Consider the following 20,653-nt stretch of genomic DNA (forward strand, 5'->3'; position numbering starts at 1 on the left):
ACAAGGAGAGAGGAAGACAGAGAACATGGTGTAATACTACAATGACCTGACACTGGTTCTTTCATCGTTTGCTGTCCAGTGCTGACTTGATTTGCTGCTGTGCCTTAAAAAAAACAGCATCCAGTTCCCAGTTTTCGAAAAGCTACAGAAATGCTGGACCCCGAAATCACTGCAGTGGGATATTGTGTCCCAGATTACTCATCAAAGCAATGAAATATTCATGCTGTGGTTTGTTGGTTTTGTGTGACGTCATCGCAGTCATTCATGATTGCATCCTGGTTATCAGATCTAAAGTTTTTTTTGGGGTGAGACGTTGATTATTTTCTCATAGTTTTCTGTGTCAAGACCGAAGGGGGCATATGCAGAGTGCTCATTTAGTCTAGCCAGTAATGCAAAAGATACCCAAAGATAATCCATTTACAATGATATCAATTTGAAAGGATAATTCTCAAATTAGAACCTGATAACTGCAAACTTGTGTGTAGCCGTTATGTTGGACTTCTCGCTCCGGTTTGGGAGTAAGCGTCTAACTCAAGTATCTCGGGGTCTCGTTCATGAGTGAGGGTAAGATGTTGTGTGAGATTGACTGGGCGGAGCGGTTCGGACTGTACGGGACCGTCTTGGTGTACAAGGAGCTGAGCCGGAAGCTGACGATCTCGATTTACAGGTTGATCTGCTTTCCAGCTTCCATCGATGGTCATACGCTTTATGTAGCGACCGAAAGAACAAGACTGCGGATACAGGCGGTCAAATTGAGTTTACGTTGGTTGAAAATGGATGGATTGTAACTCAAATGACGTTCTGCAGACTGACTAATCAATTAAATAACTGCTTGTTTCAACTCAAGTGGTTATGGTTACAACACATTGCATACGGTACATTATCGGTCCACCTTCACTGAAATCTACAGAAAGCTAGAAAGAATGAAGGGAGAGATTTTAGCATGCGTTGTATTTGGTCAAAGTTCTGAGCATTTATTTAATTACTTACAATATCAGATCAGAGTCATTGTTGGTCAAACATATTGCTGCTTACCTGGTCTCTGCCTCTGCATACATTTATTTTGCTCTACCTCCATGTTGCTTTTTTAAGCCACCCGAGCGTCGTAGCTGTCGGTCAGTCGATCCACCTCATTGGTCCACCTGAAATATATCGATAACTCTGAGCTGGATTGCCATTCAAATTTTGTAGTAAGTATATATATATATATATAGTGTATATATACATAAAATGTGTATATATATATATGTATATTAGATTCTCTGAGCTGCTAGCATGGCTGTAGACTCTTTGCCCTGTTTATCCTGACATCTTTCACAACTGACAAATATGGACGAGGGCTGCAAGAGTACTCCATATGTTAAATGATTTTATAAAAACGTGTGTTGGTGCTTGTAGTCCAGCATTGATTCATCTTACTGATAAAGGGGGGGGGGGGTGGTATCATATTCAGCAGACATTATCCTATGTTGTCCATGGATCTCTCCTACCCATTAGGGAGGTCAGATCCATAACATTTACATAGAGTGTACTGGTTTGTTGTTCAAGTGTTTTCTTCTTTACTGCTCATCTCTCTGTGTATTGAGAAAATGCTCATCTGCTTGTGTGCAGGAAGATGGTGCTGAAAGAGTTGGAGCCATTTTGCAAAAACTAGAACAAAGAGGAAATGTCGCCGGTGTCAAATGCAAAGATATTTTCAGGTTTCATTCAGTATTATAAAATGTTCACACTTATTTAATATTTACATTTCTATATATTGTAATTTTTCTCTCAGATTTCCATCAAATGATAATTTATTATTTTCATAAATATGATGATATGGGTATTAACATCACTAAGGCGTATCCATTATGGGGCATCCTAATGTCCCACTGGTCTAAGGCACATACTGCATCAATACTGACCACAGGCACCTTTTAAACATGTTCATTTCACTTGCACCATCTGTTTGTTACCAGTACATGTGAACACAAATGCAAACAAAGTTGTTAATTATCTTAAAATTCTATTTTTATGTGAATAGAGTAACTTTAGAGTACAGTGGTTTAGTTGAATCTGTAATACCAAAACAAGCTGAAAACCCAAACAATGAGCTTAAAGATGCATAAACACTTGATTGTTGTTGATTAAAAATACTCTGTGGGTTTGTCACTGCTAACAAACCCTCAAATTATATTACGTTTCCATCATTAATACCTAAATATTGATGAGAGCAGCTTTAAGGGAACTTTTGACACGCACAACTAAAATGTGAATGAGTTATGTTTCCATTAGTGGATGTGGAGGCTTTTCTGAATGTAAAATGTATGAAAGCTATATCAGAGAGCACATTAACGAAAATGGAATGAGTCTTTACGCTGCTGCATTAATATTTCATCATATGTGCTCTTTTACAATTTTCAACACAAAATCTCTCCTGCCTCAAGGAACTACCAAATGTTTGTGAGGGAATTTCAGTCAGTACTAGACATTTACAATCAGCAATATAATTTCATGCTTCATACTGTAAAAAAATAGCTTGGATGGCACCACTGCTTCTAAAGATTACTAATAGCTGATTATACTACTGCACAAATGTGTATGTTAGGTCTGGCTGTACACCAACATAACCTCATCTTGCTCCCTTTTAAAGTGTTTGTGCTTCCTTCTAGAATGTAGAATGTCTGCTGCTACAGTAATGGGCATGTTAATAATTAACCGTTAATTGACAATAATAATTTGGATCAGTTAAATAGTTCAAAATAATATTTAAAGGATTTTTTTTAGCAGAACTCTGAAGAGTGGTTTGGCACCAGAATGAGAATCGCTGCTCCACCTTAACGGTCAGCCCACCTTAAGTGAGCCTGGGCCCAAGTTGTGGCTTACTTCGGGGCGAACCCCCTTCACTTATATCATCGCTACACACACAATGGACTTGCAATACACTGGTGGAAACCTTGACATGACTGGGAAAATGGCTGCATGTATCCACAACAGTGCATGCAATGTCGTGGCTGCTAACTCTCCCAGACGGTTAAACTGGGGACTTGGTAGCCTGTTTTCTGCATACGCTGAAGCTGGTGGTAAATCATGGATTTAACCTGCCTGCGTTAGGGTTGTGCATCGGTTATCATTGTAGCTGGGCGGCTTGTTAGGCTCTTCAACCACAGCAGCCCTGCATGAAAGGCACTAATCTTGTCAGTAATGATCGGTTAACGAGGATCGGCTATCGGCCAGGAAATAAAATTCAGAATTAGCTTCCCCTAACTGCCAGGCAATTCAAAAAAATATATCCAGATGCCTGGACACAGATGGAGAGAAGAGATACAGATTGTAGCTCAGTTATAACAGATCCACACGTTGTACTAAAAACTGCACAAACATATCACACTACAGCTATAAAAACAAGAACTTTCAAGATGTTGTTCAGAATGACATGGGGTTTGTTTTTCATGTAAGACACATCAGGGTGGGGCACACATCACTACATGTTTTGATGCCCGGGATTCCTAGCAGCACCCGTGTGTACATACCTGCTCTGTCTTTCACAAACTCTGATCTTTTGGCCCTTATGTTTCCTTTCTTTTATGCTTTTGAACGTCTTAGATAAAACATTTTAAACTGACAACAGTAAAATCAAATCGGAATATTAACAGATACTTTGTTCATTCGTTCACGTGGCTCCAGCGAGAGAGAGAGAGAGAGAGAGAGAGAGAGAGAGAGAGAGAGATAGAGAGAGAGAGAGATAGAGAGAGAAGTCCCAGACAGACAGATGTTGATGGGATGCAGACATCTCGGGTGAATGGATGGGTTTGATGTAACCCCTGACAGCTGCGTTCTACACAGACAGCAGAAAAGGTGGAGGACTTTTTGGGGAGAAATATAGGGGCATGCTTAAACATGTGTGAGCTGTTGCATTAGTATTCAGTGTGTCAGAGGAAGGTTTTGATAAGGATTCTGTTATCCAAAAACGTGGAAGCAACCAAGTTAATTTGAAGAGCTGGGTTTACAGGGGGACTAAATGTAAACATGTTTTTTTTTTTATGTCACAGACTTTAGATTGCAGCACCGCTGCTCTCGGGTTGTGGGTAAAATGGAAATACCTGCAAGGTGTTTCATTGTACTTTGTTTTTTTCTACTAAGAATGGATTTGTAGCTATGTGTACTTGCATCAAAACGTGCCGCATATATGCATCGAGATATAAAATATCAAGCACAGTGAAACAAAAGGATGGTTGAAGGACCGTGCAGAGAAAGGCTCCATCTGTCCCCGTTACATAGTGAATCGGGACGAAGCTCAGCTGAATGAAGGCCGCTATTAAAATCTCTTGTAAACACATTATCGGCCTGGTCTTGTCCAATATATAGAATGAGACATAACGGTGATTTAGAGGCTGAGCCGCATCCATAAATGCATGAAGCCAATATCTTGTCAGCGTCTGCTGGCACCTTTCTGTACATCCTGATGTGCAGCACTTACATGGAAGAAAAAAAAAGGGATGGAGAGGATGGGACAAGTAAATATGTCAACTATAAAGAAAAAAATCGATGCCTTGAGGCCAATTGTCAGAACAAAAGAAAAACATAGTCTCGTGGCATTAGCATGCATTTTTGTTCATGATTGGACCAATACCGGCAAAATGCATTCATTATTCGGATGAATTTTAATCTGGATTTAAAGTAAAATGTTGCAACATCTGCAGCAAGGAATAAATAGTAACACTAAACGAGTAAGACATGGGGAAACACCCATGAAGTAAACAGGATACCCAGAGTGTTAACTATAGAATACTATGAAATGTAGGTACACATTTGTTCTTGCGCTCAGGGAAATTAAAAAATCAGTAAAAAGTTACTGTGTATGTTAGTGACATAGTTAAAACGAAGTTGTGTCAGATATAGTTATAATCCTGATACAAGATACATAACCTTTTTCTATGCAGATTTTTACCCCCAAAAATATTGTTTTTGTCCCCAATTTTCATTTGGATTTTGTGTCCAATTTTGTGTCCCCCCCACTGACAACTGGCCCTTTTGGGGCAACCAAGATGCTGATGTGGCCCAGAGTGAAAATGAGTTTGAGACCCCTGCTCTAAATGTAGTTTCCTGTTGCTGGATGATACTCATACTTCTAGCTAAAGCTCCAACTGTGCCTTTATTAAAAACAGTTAGGAGTGGATTTGGATGAAAACACATTCTGATAATTTGACGGAGTGTCTCTAAGTACAGAACTTAAAAAAATAAATGGCTCAATTAAACATTAATGCTCTAAAATGGTACTTTAAAAAGCAGGATTTCCTGGATTATTGTGTTACTGAATATTGAAATAAGAGTCCTCGGAGAAAGATGGTGATGTGATGGGAAAGCTGAGCGGTTCCTTTTGAATGAATTATTTTGACCTTTCATTGCAATGCCACGATCACATCAATTATGCAACCTTTATTTTTTTTTTACGAGCAACAAAAATAATATCAGTCACTCTCTCACACAAGCACTCAGTGAAATCCAAATAACATTGATAACCTGCGTTTCAACCCCCCTGTGAGTGATCAATACAGCTGACCGGCTCTGAGAGAGAAGGATTGACTTGCCATCATCCAGATCATCCCATTGGAAAAAACTGAGACATGCAGAAACAGGTGTTAATTAAGAGTTATGTATTTCATATTAGTATGGAACTGGTGTCTTCCAAGTTCTCCTCAGAATAACAAGCAAATAATAGCTGATATTTTAGCCCGTATTTGTTATTCACTCCTCAGGGTTTATAAATAACATCTGCAACAGTGTTTTGACCATTACTCAAGGATGTGACTTTATTTATAGCTCTACGTGTCCGACTATCGAGTCCGTTAAAGGAACAGAATAACATGAAAGTGGTTTTAGTGAAAATGAAGTATTTATAGTACAGGATATAGAGGCCCAAAACCATTAGGCAGAGTTGGTTGATTTGCATTAAAGTCCAGACTCTGTGTGTGTGTGTTTTAGTGTGTGTGCGTGCAGACAGTCTGCCCACATTAATAAGATATTTCAGGTAAGATCTAGAAATTCATGGCAGCATCTCAGGATAGAAATATTTTATTGTGTTTGTAGTTTATTATATCTCATGTTCCTCCGGCTGTCTGTGATGTTTTTAAGAACTTGTTTCGGACATTACTGGTAGGGGAAGATCAACTCTGTCTAATGTCTTTTAATAAGATATGTTCCCAGCATTTCAGACGTTATCAGTCTCCGTTTTAAATGTTGTAACATCTTGAAAGATAATAGGGAGCAAAGGTCATTGTAAAATATGTTTTGTTATATGTGTAATGCAGACATCTAGCATACCAAACATGATCAATACTTGACTACTCTTTTGGCTCAGTTATGAGTCTTTATGATGTGGCATTATGTTTTCAGGCTGTCCGTGAGTCCCATCCTCGTGAAAGCGATATCTCAGAAACACCTCAAACCAATTTCTTCAAAGTGTCCACCTGGACTCAAGGATTATCAGATTTAGATTTAGATTTTTCATGATACTGTTAATGGTATCTTGCAACAAGCTAACCACTCCATTATGTGCAATCTAGTTGTAAGGTTACTTAGCCCGCGTCAACAACCAGTGACAGAAGGTCAGATTGTGAAAAGCACAGATTGCAGCATGCGGAGCATTTGATGAGTCGACGATATTGATCAAACATCTCGGTCAAACTCCCACAGATCTGATAAAATAAGGGTTATTTTGTACTATAGGAAAGCAAAATCTGTATCCTGTTAACACAACTTTAAAGGAATACTTCTCCCACAAAATGACCATTTGTTTATCAGTTGCTCACCCCGTGTTACCTTGTTCCTACGGTGAAGGAAGAATTAGAAAAACTGAGAAAAGGTCCTGATGAATTGGGGTAAATGGGAAGAACGTTTGGCAACTACAAAACTAAATAAAAAAATCCATTTACAAACTCACTTATTCAGTCGTATGCTCACTACTTCCCAAACACGGCCCCCATTTACCTCAATTCATCAAGACCATTAGTTCATTATCATTCTCCGTGGAGAACTGCGAGAAAAACAGTTTTCTTCGATACGAATACAAAGTAACACGGGGTGAGTAATTGCTAAACAAATGGTCACTTTGTGGGAGAAGTATTTCTTGTAAGATGCATATTGCTGTGTATGACCACACATGATGTGACTTGTTGTCATGTTTTAGGGCTCAGCGCTCTGCCCTTTGACCCAACGGCCAGCAATGACCCTCTCCACTTCAACAACTCCAACGGGCCGCTGGTGACGGAGTGTGCCTCGATGGAAAACACTGCTGAAAACTGCAAGAAGAGGAAAAGAACCGGTCTGCCTCCAGGTACTGACGATACTACCTCACTACAGTAGCGACGTGACACAAGAATATAGAAACCCCGTCCTCTCTGGTTTCTCGATAAAGCCCCTATACTATTATGTGTTGTGCTGTACAGCCACTGCCTGGAATTACAGTGGCTCACTATGTCTGCTTGGATGTTTCCTGATGAAATGTAATTTAAATGCTACCAGCATCAAATAACTGCTGGTGAGAGATAAACTCTAATCCTGTTATTTTGAGACGGTTTGAAAGAGGTAGCCTTGTTTGGTCTTTGCTGTTTTTGATTGGCTTGCTGTAGCCCGCGGCTCTGCTCGTCTGGACTGTTTGGAGGTCACACGGCTAAAACCAGGAAGCGGCACAATGGAGATCTCTCATCCGCCTGCCTCTCACCATGCCAACAGACCCGCCAATCAAAAACTCCCAAGCCTCCAGCTGTCTGACCCGTTAGACACCAAATACTGTGGCGATGTCCTTGTGTGCAAATACATGCACTGTAGTTTCTGACTGTGTGCGCGTGTTTCACCCAATGAGCCTAATTTTAATCAGGGCCAGTGTGCTGTCTAATTAAAGAAGGGCTTTCTAATTAATTGCATTATGAGCGGTAGAAAGAAGAGGGCCCTTAAGACGTCGAGGTGTTTCTCCATGTTTTCATCCGTCGGAGTGACGCTAATTGGTCTGAATTTACAATCTGGCAGAGATACACAGGGGCTCCAAATGAACTAATATCAGTACTTGCAGGGCACAGCTTACTCACTGGTGGTGCTCATAGTCTAACATGGCCTGTGGAACCTCACACTAGCTGGCTAAATGCCTTATTTTTCTCTTGCCAAAGACAGTCGCCAACAATTCCATCAAAGATTTGCGTGCTTTATGCTATTATAGATACAATCCCCAGAGGTAGAGATAAGGTAGTCCACCTGGGGAGAATCTGCACATGACCCATCTTTCTTTTAGTCTCACCACTGGCTAGTGTTACCAATTATGTAAGGAAGATAATGTTTCTCCCCCAGTCAACAGCAGTGTTGACCTTGCAGTTACTATCCCCTTAAATCTTCAACAAACAAAGCTTAACTATTTCAAGCTGCTGAGATTGCTTTTTAATTCGAAAATATATCTTGTTTCTCCATACTGACGATAAAGAGCTAATGAATATAATATTCATTATGTATTGCAACACTGTCAAGGGTGTACCGTGCCCTAGGCTTATTGCATGCTGGGATTTGCAGAAGCCCTCCTGGACCCACTAGTGGTAATGTATTTAGAATCAAAGATGAACGGATGAATTAAGGGAGTTTTCACATTACTAATTAGGGATAGGTATTATGAATATATCCAATGTTGATACAAGTAATGTAATAAATTGATGAGGAATTGTCTAATACATCCAAAGAAGAATGTCTGTATCAGGCTAATCCAGCAAATGTCCAACCTAACATCTCAAATCAAGTACATTTTATCCACACACATATATATGACCTCACTGTAAATATTAAATGAGTGAAATATATAGAAATAAGGCTTTGCCTGGCAAGTCTGCAGCTCCTCTTTCTTTTACCATTTTATCCCGTGGGACTTCGATCGGTTGTTTCTCCAATTAGCGGGAGTTTTCGTCCTTCCAGGTGCTGCTATTTTCTATTTGGCATACTCTGATAAAACAACCACGGTGCCTTAAGATGAGTCAACTCTGCTTCTTCTCAGTTTTTACCATTTTTGTTTAGTGATTTAAATGTCCTGTCCTTCCCACAGCCGGTCCCTGCATTGTTTAGAAATATGAATTTGGAGGAGACACCTGCCGCCACAAATCCAGTGAAAATAACAAAAGAAAAGAAAAGGTGCAGCAGGCGCATTTATAAAAGCGACCTCTGTGACAAGAGCTTCAGTGGGCATAAAAAGCAGCGCCCCAGAGTTGCAGTACAGTATGACTCACCACAATTTGTGCATAAAGGAAAACAGATGAGCTTAACATGGTTTTCACATTTTATCATTTACTTTTTATAGACACTATTTTTTATTTATTTGTCAACCACAGAGTCCTTTGAAAGAGTTTACTTAAGCACTTTCGCTGTACTGACGTTTCTCAAAACCACAAACAGACAGCTGGAAATAAATGAAGTCCATTTTGTATAAAGTCAATGAAAAGATGGACGTGTGTGTGGGTGTGTGTGTGTGAGTGTGTTTTGTGTGTGTGTGTGTGTGTGTGTGTGTGTGTGTTTGTGTGTGTGGTCTGCTCGGATTAAAGCCTGTCAGAAAGCCTTAAGATCAAAGCCTTTGTGAAGCACAAATCTGATCTTTCACTGGAAAAGCCACCCATTTTCTTTCACTTCCATCTTAGAGATACAGTAGAGAACAAAGTCACTCATCCATTATTTTTCTCTCTGTCAGTCAGAGTTTTTTTTAACACTCTTACAATAAAGGTGCCATTAAAGCAGGATAAGTGCACTACTATCATGATGACACCTCTCGCTGCAGTTCCTCTGCATTTCCTCACAGCTTCCAGGGAAACCAACAGGAAACCTTCAAGGAAAGACATTTCCGACATTGTAAATTAATGATTCACTATCCGCAAAACTAATGTGCTAATTAGTAAATGTTGGCATGTTCACCTAAATGGTTACACCTGCTAAACATCAACATGCTAGCATTGCCATTATGAGCATGTTAGCCTGCTGAATTTAGGATTTAGCTCAAAGCTCTACTGTGCCTAACAGTCTCACAGAGCCCCTAGCATGGATGTAGACTCTTATAGAATATGAGAACGATCAAGTAGGCCAGATCTCAGTTGGTATTATTTATAATGGTACAGTAATAAAGGTAATACAATCATTTTAAAAGCATTGTTTCTCTAGTGCTGTTAAATTGGTGCATGCTCTGTTGGTATTGTTTCAAGCTGCGGCGGTTCCACCCCAGCTGCCACCCATGTTTTGGACGATATAGAATAAAAAAAAAAGATATTTATGAAAAGGTGTGGCTGGAAATTTACAAGAGCAAAACTGTTCTATTGGAAGTAACTGCAGCAAGAGATGAAGCTCCTCAGACCGAGACCCACAGTTTGTGCCGGGAGTCGCAAAAGCACTTTTTTAACAGACAGATTTCACCTACCATGCTAATAGTCGTCCCAGCAGCTTTCTGTCCAGCCTCTCCCATGCGTGTGTAGGGTTGACAACTTCCACCGAGTAGAAATACAGAACGGCCACGGATTGTTTGAATAACTCCAGTTTCTTGAGCCGTATATGCTGTTCCATTAGCCGCATGTTGTTGTACAGCATGTAGCAGCTGTGTAGAGTGCACATGTTTAACACAGAAGTAGCAGGAAAGCTAATAATAGCCTAGTAACAAATCCTCAAGAGCATTGTTCCATCAGGCTAATGAGAATGGCCCAGTAATGGCAGATCAATGATTACAGATGATTAGTGTTTCCCTGCGCCGGCTATGACTCCACTGTGTAGCAGTTGTAGCTGCTTGCTAACTTGAAGTCCCTCCCTGAAGTACCGGTAGCTAAATGATGGAGGTCTGCAACAGCTGGAGCTTTGGATTTACTGGCTTAGAGGGTGTGATTCTGTCTGCCTCCGGGTCGTCTCCAGCTTCAGTCAGGTCCTCCGGTCCTCCGAGGGACGACTGATGGAACACCGACTCATTAGCAGCCGTGTGGATTTAGTCTCGTTAAGGGACCCACATGGATAGATTTATCTCATTACATTTGGCACTTCATTAAACACACATACTGTGGGGCAAAGACATGTGGTCCTGTGGAAACATGGACGCAATACACACACCACATGATGCACTTGTATTTTTCACAAACTGTCATTCATTAAGCCTGTGTAATAACCCAGACCAATGTACTCAGAGACTCTATTTAAGATCCAACACAGTGAGACGTCCTGTTAGGAAAAAGTAATGCAGACATGTAGTTTGTACCTTATCTAGCATGACAGGGAGGGGGTTCGGTTATCATTTGAGCTAAATGCTAATGCCAAGATGCTAATATGCTCCAAATGACTTGCTGAGTTTTAGCAGGTAGTTTACTGTGTTCATCATATTTACCTTCTTATCTCATCATGTAAGCATGCTAATTAGCAAACAAACAAAGCAATTTTTTTCGTAAAACAAAGTTATTATGGTGTAGTATTAATGATGGCAGGGCTTCACACCAGTAGGTGTTGACTAATGAGATCATATGTAGCTCAATGGAGACAAAGTTGTTCAAAGCTCTGTAGGTGGACAGCACCAATACATCCCAACCACACAACACCAATTATTATATTTTAGAGTGTGAGTCAGACAATATTTTGAATTATGAATATGAATTAGCTGGAAAGTGACTAATGAAGGTTCGCTTTGCGTTGGGTTGTGGACTCAAACACAATGTTATCTTTTCAGTTGCAAGTTCTTAGTGGTTCATCTAGATAGAAGTTTTACACTTTTTACTACTCTCTCTTGCCCTTTACCTCACCAGCGACTCTTTTCATACAATGCGTAGCAAAGAGTGCCTCGGGGCCTCCGTACAAACTGCTGGAGTCAACTAGGTTTTTTTCCATGGGTATCAGCATTTCACAGCAGTCCAGGATCATCCTCTCTTTGCAGTTCTGTTGTGATTAAACAAAACTAAGTGAACAGACGAGCAGTTAAAAAGCTGCTGGTGTGCTCATGTGTTCACTCGTTGACTGGATCAATAGAAGTTACATGTGATGTGCTCTGGGTTAGCTTCACAAATCAGCAGCTGTCTTACTGCACCAGAAGCAGTACACACTCCAGGACTGTGCTTTTAATTTGAAAATGCTGCTTGAGAGAAACCTTTCACTGGTGAAACTGTCTTTGTTGACAAGCCCCCTTTATAATGAGCCTGTTTCCATGACAGTATTAAACTGGAGCACATTTGAAATAAGAGAAGAGCTGCTATATTTAAACCACAATTGAGGCTATTACTGCAGTTTATTCAGCCTGGGGTGATTAACCAAAACATTCTACTTTCAGCCATGTATTGTAAATATGTTGAAACTGTACTGTCCAATATTATGGATATATGTAAGTAAACACAGGTTCAAGGTTGTGTGGTCACTGCGTACCAATTGTAGCAATTCAGTATTATTCTAAAATAATATATTGAATTGTAAGAGGAATATATATGTGTATAGCTATATATATATGTGTGTGTATGTGTATATATATATATATATATATATATGTGTGTGTATGTGTATATACACATTATTTTATTTTTTTAATACTTTCCCTTAAGTAATGGTTTTGGAATCATTTTTTTTAATATGTCAATATTGCTAGATTTACGTTTTCCAGCACTGACCATTAGCAGTAAAACGAAGCACATTTTGCATAACGTTTACACAAGGTGTCTCTTCATATAGCACCTGCACATTTCTATTCCCATTTTGTAGATAACATGTTTTCACTTGAGACATAGCATGCAATTATCTGTGTCAAATCATTAAATGCTCATTCCCGTGTTTGTGAAAGGCAGAAAGCGGTGGATTATTTTACGATTGGTGGCTACAAAATTGCTAAGTGTATGCTGTGGGAATCTCAGGCAGTCGGGAGAGTCTCTAATTTGTGTTTATATTCCTCAAAGTGAAAGATGCACTTTAATTGCTTATGGAAGTAATTCAGCATTCAGTGTGTTTATCTGTTGGCAGGATTTCTTAGATTGTTGTGAGCATTTATCAAGTGTGTTGTCCAGATAAAACTAAATCAAGGAGATTACTGTTCTGCATTTTTCTAAATCACCTTTTTTTTAATTATTTTTCCCCTCATCAGTATATCCAACATACATACAGTACCAGGCCAAAAATACATTTTAGAGAGAATGGCAACAATCACTAATAATTTCTGCATGAATACAGACAATTCATCCTCTATACATCACATGTGCATAAAGTGTCACTTGTTAACCTGAATGTTCAGATAGCGTGGTCCTCTTTGATTTGACATTATTTATCTTCCTCACTTAAAAAAGCATGATCATCAAAAGAAAACGGGTGAGTTTTATTAACAGACATTATAGAGATACTGGACAAGGTTTTTATCCAACAGCTCCACACACTCATTAGCCCAGTGTGTGGTCTCTCAGCTCTTAATGATACAACGATTCAGTGGGCCAATCTGACCGACTCTCCTGAAGCTCTTCAGCTACTTTATGTCCAGATGAGATTATAACAACCTCATTTAAGAGGCGAGCAGCAACATGACGAATAAAACACAAAAAACGAATCACGTCCTGGAAAATTAAACGACTCAATGCATTGTTTGTTTGTGTCCTCTATCAGCAGGACGACATCTGTGACTTCCGAAACTGTCACACATCACTGTGACAACACTACCATTTAATTTGGTTAACAAAACAATGATTTCGGTTCGGTTTTGGGGAAGATCATGTTTTGGGTTAAAATAAGGACTTTGTGAAGGTTAGGAGACCTTCGTTGTCTTGTTTACAATAATAAACACCTGGTTATGCTTTTTCAAAAAGGTAGCGTTGACATATTCCTTCATAATAACTACGGCCTCGAGAGAGCCTTGTCGCTTGAATCTGTTGTTCTACTTGGGAAAACAGTCTCCCAAAAAACAAAAAGCAACGTATACACGACTCAAAGAAAGAGAAACAGAATTAAATGTTACCCACTGACAAACAAACAAACATACTTTAATTGGCTCTGCTCAATAAACAGTTGCTTAAGTCTCTCCTAACCAAATAGATTTGCTGTGTTTGAACTTGGAAAGCAGGTTTGGCTGATTTTAATTAGAGCACACGTCGTCATGCCAGTCGGGCCCCAGAGTTGCGACTGATTCATTCAACAACAACCCTTTTGTTGGAGAAAATAGTTCTCACACAGAGCCACATTATAAGAACTGACCTAATAAGAGTCTTAATGTTTATTGAATATTTTCTGTGTTGATTTATTTTCCATCGCTTGTTGTGTAACGGGGATCACTTTGGGATATGCTGTCCCCGGGGTGAATCCCATGTAGGTCAAAGAGTATTTCGTGAACCCAGGAATAGTTATTTAAACCGTCTCTCAGTATCAATCCCATCCATCATGTCAAAACTAAACACTCCTGATATGTGGCACCCCAAGGAGTACAAAACAAGTGCTATAAAATATTTGTAAATGCTATGTTGGCAGGCAAGAGTAGCTTTAAAGTATCAAAATTAATGGCCCGCCCATAAAGATCTCTTTTTGTAACCAGGGAGATGTATGCCTGTAATGTCACACTGTGTGTGTGTGTGTGTGTGTGTGTGTGTGTGTGTGTCCTGAATGTCCTGATGGCTGCATGTGCATTCCCTTGGAGATCCACAGCTGTCTGTGTGACAGGCGACACGTAGTGACACACCGCTCTGACACTGATGGATGGGAGAAACAGAATGACACACTGGAGCTTCACAGATAAAAAACCTTTCAGCGCTCTACTGTGATCTCTCTCTAAGTCCCCTTTGCCCCGTCTCTTTTTTGTTTCCCAAAGCCGGAAAACAAAACAAGAAACTCAGCTGTTGCGTTTGACAGCAGTGATGATCAAGGGGGCGGGATTTTTGTCGCCATCATTGGCGCAGGGGCTGAAGAACGGGAAGAGCTTCTCGGTGAAGTTCCATCCGGTGAAGGAGAAGATGCAAGCCCTGGAGTCTGCGTCGTAAAAGGAGACTTGACCCAGCTCGTAATCCACAAACACGCCCACCTTATGAGGCATCTCCCTCACGTTGAGGTTGATGGCAGGGCTGACGTTGGCTGTCAACTCATTTCCTTTTCTTAGGTAAATAGTCCAGTATCCGTTCTTGGGGCTCAATCTCATGTCGCCCTTCCTGTTGATGTACTGGTTTGCAACTCCTAAATCCCAGTCTGTTTTGTCTTTAACCTGGACCTCGTAGTAGGATTGTCCTGAGGAGAAACCCTCCTTTGCGAGGACATTAAGGACATGTTCGAACCTCTCTGGTTTCTTTGGCACATTCCTCTTTTTGTCTCCATGTGTGACCTGCTTCCCATCCGGTGAAACGACGAGAAAAGGGTTGGCTGTGTCCGGATCCAGAGTCACATCCACAGCATGCCGCTGCACTTCTTTCCAGTCGGGATCACACAGCATCCTTATTTCTTTCGTCACTGTCGTCTCCAGCATGGCCATGGCTCCCTGCTCGGTAAACTCACCACTGTTAAGAGTCACATCAGACCAGTTCTTAACCTGAAGCTCAGTGAAGGTAAGAGACAGGAAATTCTCAAGGAACAACAAGGTGTCGTCGGTAAATTTGACCTGATCAAGCTGCGATTTCTTTCGCTTTAGTTCCATAATTTCTCCCTCCAGTTCTTTAATTAAGCCATTTCTCTCTGTTTCAATTATTTTCTGCTTCGTCTCAATTACCTCAGCCAGCTCTGCTTGGCTTCTCCTGATGTAGTCCACCATAGCAGCCGTCGCATGCGCGCTGTATGACAGGGCCTTCGCTGCATTTGTTCTGCTAGCCTGCACTGACTGTTGGATCTCGTGAATTTTCTGTTGACGCGTCTGGATCATCTCGTCCGTGCTTTCTTTCTTTTCTCCCAGCAGGGTCTTTGCTGTTTGAGCCTCATCCTCCAGATTCACTATGTTATGGGTTTTATGGTCACTGTCTTTACAGGACTGGCAAACAAACATGTGATCGACCCTACAAAACAGTTCCAAAGGCTCGTTGTGCGTCTTGCACATCCTGCCCTCCAGGTTCTCAACCGGGTGGATCAGCTTGTGTTTTTTCATGGCTGGAATTTTCTGATGAGGCATCAGATGTGTCCCACAGAAAGATAGGAAACACACCAAGCAGGACTTGATGGCTGGGAGCTTGCACCGATCACAGAGCACGTTTCCACTTCCTGCTTTTTCAGTGGTAACACAAGGTATTTCTGGTTTGGGCAACTTTGCGGCCATCTCGGCAATGAACGTGTTAACCCGAAGCATTGGCCTGTTGAAGAATTGCTCTTTACACAGTGGACACTGGATTACAGTATCGATAGTGTCCCAGTAGGATGTGATGCAGTCAAGACAGAAGTTGTGCCCACAGGGAATCGACACAGGTTTCTTGAACACACCCAGACAAATGGAACAAAGAAAACTCTCCTCAGCATTTTCACTACTAGCAGCAGCGGCCATGTCTAGAAAATATGAGGGGAAATGATGAAGAAAAGTTAGAGCGGTGTAAAGTCAATCCATATGCATAATCGTCTATTATAGAACTCACTCAAATAAACTAGTTATTACTAAAGACAAGACTGCAAACATGACAAATTACAACTTTACCAGGTGTGTGTTTCCAAATATTTCAGATCCGTAAAGAAAAGTAAAAACACGTAGCTCTTTTGCTCCTCTTAGTTTCTCTTTCAGCATTGACGTCAGCCATGACAGTCCCCTCCCACTTCCATATCTTACAGGAACAAGTTAACCCATCACAGGCAGGAATTCACTAGTTACCCTTGTTAAGAGCTTTTTTTGTCTTCCTTATCTATGAGAGCTTAGTGAGAGACATTAAACATGTCTCCAATCTCAACCTCAAAGGCTCGTATGCAGCTATATGTGCTCTGTACTATTCTTTGTACTCAGTTAATGCTTGTTGAAGTATTCACAATGTCCGGTGCAAATGAAATGAAAGCTCTGAGACAGCACAACATGCTAAATTCTAAATGGGTTTGTGAGCACACGTGTGTGCGCATTTTCATTACATGAGAGTGCTTGGAGATGGCACCGGCATAATAAACTGTAAATACTGTCTCTTCCGAGGAAACAAGGCTTTGAACACAAAAGCTACCCTGCATCCTTGAAGGGCTTTGTCACAGCTGAAATAATCTGTGTGCTGCATAAAGGTTTCTATGCATTCATGTATGCATACATGCATTCATGTATGATTGAATGTTTTTTGGTCCTTCATAGGTTTATCCACAAACTGCGCTTTGCAGGAATGTAGGTGTGAGCCTATGAAAATGTACTAATATTTAGTAAAATAAAAAAAAACAAGATTGATACATTGTACTTAACGTTTCATTGACACTAATTAATTAGCCCCTATGCAAGTGTCGGATATGTTTCTAAAAATGTGTATGTGGGGGCGAATGCTGTATGCATCATATCTCGGTATTTCAGTCCTCCATTATTCAACAGTTGTGTATTTCTCTACTGTGTAAATGTATTTAGCTGGTGCAGCATGTCGTTAATGAATCCAGTGACTGACACTGTCGAGACATAATGTAAATGAGACATTAAAAAGCCAATCATACGGCGCTAAGATATATATTTGCTCAGCGTTTTGAATAATGTATGCACACAGTTTATGTGGTCAGAAAAAAAAAAAGCTCCCCAATGTGACGTTCTCCTCTGAAAATGTCCTCTGATCAGAGCTCTCTTGAGCCACGTCTTATCAGAGCCTCAACTCGATGTCTTGTCCACCATAAAACATTCAAACAACATTTGGATCAGATGGGGATTCCTTTTGATCCTGGTCTGTGTGGAGCTCCATGACCCGAGCCTTTCTTCTCCTCCGCGGGATCAACTCCTTCATGGAAGGATGAGAGGGAGTCGGGGCTCTTCTCCTCCCATTTTTTTTTTCTCTCTCTCTCTTCACCTCTTCTTTCTTTTAACCAGAGCTTTCTCTCCCTCTTCATCTCTGTTCTTCCGACCCGTTCGGCTCTCACTTGTAGCTGCTCCTCTCCTCTCACCTTGAATACATGAATAAGAGATTAGAGGAGCTCAAAGTGCAAGAGGACACAGACCTCCCTCTATTAGAATTGAGTGCCTCCTGCTAGGTGTCTGCTCAGGTTTAAACTGAGTGTGAATCGACAGTGGAGCCTGGTCTCTACCGCACATCATAGAGCCCAAGAGACAGCTGAGGTGGACTACAGAACTGTGTCATTAGATAACATCAGCATCATCGATAAAACATAACAAATATATATATGATATAATAAGAACTTTGTAGAGCGACTACACCGCAAATAGAATCCAAGTCCTGTCCAAAATGCAGAAGTTCTTTTAATATAAAGATTCAGCAGTTAGCTACATCCTGTTGGTATCTACATCCTGGCAGTTGCGTGTCTATTGATTTCCATTGTTTTGTTACGGCAACATACCAACATGTGACTGCTTGACATATCCCTCTGCCACAGGTCCCCAAGGGCAACACATTTTGTACTAACATGTCTAAGTTTGAAAGCTATCGACTTGATTTGGCTGACTCAGGTTGCTGGAACTTTGTGTTCTTTTTCACTCAAATACTAAATGCATTTTTGCACGGGAAAATAGATTTTGTCAACCATTTCTTAGTGTTCAAAGGTTTTGCTACATGGCCAATATGACAAGAGGAATGATTACAGCCATAAATAACTCTTTCACAATGTACACATGGCAAGTTTTGTATCTCTAATTTCTAGTTCGAAACAGTCCAAAGCCCAAAGTGTTCCATTTCTTAATGTGTAACATTATCACATTTGAGACGCTGAACCCAGAGGAAGTTTCACATTTTTGCTTTAGAAAATTACTTTTTTCCAATAATTTAAATAGTTGCAAAGGGCTAAGCCTTATCCAAGTGAATTCCATAAAGAAATAGTTTTCACAGTTTGCTGTGAAAGAACTTGACAGGCCCTTCCAGAAATGCATTATTCTTTCTATTTGTTGTTCTGATAATACTCTAGTTTACTTAAAAATGTGTTTGACTTTTACAGTAGCAACATTGCTGTTATGTGTGGAAGCATTTCAACAGCAAATATGGAAATATTGTGCATTTCAACATATTATTTGTCAGTTCTTGTTCATTCAAACTTTAATTTTTGAGTGACGGCAACAATGATGTTTTTGAATCCCAAAACAATGGACCTCACATATTCAACATAGTCACAACAACATCACTCGTGATCTAACATCACTTATTGAGAGAATACACACTCAACCACGGGATGGTAGTAGTATATGCTGCCAGATTCTGTCTGTGGGCTGTGTGTTTGGCAGCCATGCTCCACAGCAAGAGGAGACCCACTCGCCTCCATCATTCGGGTTTGTTTACTACTTGGTCAGAGCAGAGGGTTGTGTTATTTCCAACCCCCAGACACAATAGTTCTGGAGGGGAGATATATAATTAGTCATGAGATGAGTTTCTCCCTTCATCCATCAGCCCGGGGAACACGGCTGCCATAGGAGAACTGAAGCCAAATGAGAGTCCTCTCCCTCCAGTGTTTTTGTTGCCCAGACACTCATCTTTAGATTTTGCTCCTTGATAAAGATGACTTTGAAACGCTCAAAAAGCTTGCGAGGACAGCTCGATCTTTGTCAGGGTGTTTGTGGATTAAAAGCAGGTTATTTTCCACTACTCTTGTTAAAAGCAGTGCTTTTATTTGGCAGGATGGAGGAAGCTTTGTGAAGTCACGAGGAGGAATGAATTGCTGTGGGACAGTAGCAGATGAGAAGTTGTTTGACAATCGTTCGGTGACATACTGAAACCAAAATAGAAAATGAATACTGAATTACTGCCTGATTGACATCGCAGGAAAAGCACGTCGGTATGGAAAAGATTCGGTGTGGGGAATGTTTTTAATATGTCAAAGTGTGAGAAACCTCTTTGAAAGCTGTACGTTCCGTGCATTGTTACCAGTGCTACTCTGCTGCATGGAAAATCAAACGGGACGTTTTCTTGAACCCTGAGTGCTGCCCGGAGATCTACAGGGTCAGAAAGCTTATTTCCAAATGTAAAGGCTGTTGTGCTATTTTATCTACGCTCTTATTCATTAAGCGTGTGGCGACTGTTGGGATTTATACCACTATCTGAGATCCTCCAAACACCAGAGGAGTTAGTTGCTCTGATAGGTTGCTTCAACTGCTGAATTATTCATTTGCGCTATTTGCTGGACTCGGTGTCCGTGACAGAAAATTCGACAAGGATTGAATGATCCAAGACTCAATGAGGTAAAAATATTTTTGATGTTTCAGAAGTCCAAAACTCTGTGAGTTTGCTGGTTGTGGAACCTTAGAAAGCCAAATGTCTCCACCATTTACAGTTAAATTGTGAAACATCTTGCTTCAGCAGAAACTCTTTTGTGCTCTGTGCATACAGTAATATGTATGTTGCTGTCTTTGATGGTAGCACTTGTTCAACTCCCCTGGAGGTATAGAACACTAAAGGCTTTTTAGAATTGTTTGATACCATTTGCACTCAAAGGCTTGAGGAATTCCCACGAAATTATGTATGTCCAGCCTCACTTTTTTATTTGTATGTAATTGATAACAGTCCCCGTTCAGTGTTCAGAAACCAGACTAAGGGTTTGATTTTTCAGTAAAGGTTGTGGTTACAATAGGCGTTTTTTCTTTTCTGCCTCATTTTCTTTGCTTCTATGCTTT

The 20,653-nt window shown here is 40.5% G+C and overlaps 2 protein-coding genes across 2 annotated transcripts in view; one reads left to right on the forward strand and one right to left on the reverse strand.

Moving 5' to 3' along the window:
• Nucleotides 1–7,189: 7,189 nt before the first annotated feature.
• The window catches only part of LOC306701811 (ecto-NOX disulfide-thiol exchanger 2-like), a gene marked incomplete at its 3' end in the record, with an annotated part of 111,698 nt that continues 98,234 nt past the window's right edge, over nt 7,190–20,653 (forward strand). The window contains exon 1 of the mRNA XM_079167226.1: nt 7,190–7,315. Coding sequence (XP_079023352.1) covers nt 7,261–7,315 — 55 coding nt within the window. The 5' untranslated portion in view covers nt 7,190–7,260. The remainder of the gene's footprint in view (nt 7,316–20,653) is intronic.
• Nucleotides 13,071–16,651, reverse strand: LOC306701813 (E3 ubiquitin-protein ligase TRIM21-like). Its single transcript, XM_079167229.1, has 2 exons — nt 16,577–16,651; nt 13,071–16,431 (listed from the first exon to the last, which is right to left on the reverse strand). Exon 2 carries the CDS (start codon nt 16,427–16,429, stop codon nt 14,807–14,809), a length of 1,623 nt encoding a protein of 540 aa, XP_079023355.1. The 5' UTR covers nt 16,430–16,431; nt 16,577–16,651; the 3' UTR covers nt 13,071–14,806.

This window comes from Pholis gunnellus (assembly GCF_910591455.1).
Source record: "Pholis gunnellus genome assembly, chromosome: 10".
Classification (NCBI taxonomy): Eukaryota; Metazoa; Chordata; class Actinopteri; order Perciformes; family Pholidae; genus Pholis; species Pholis gunnellus.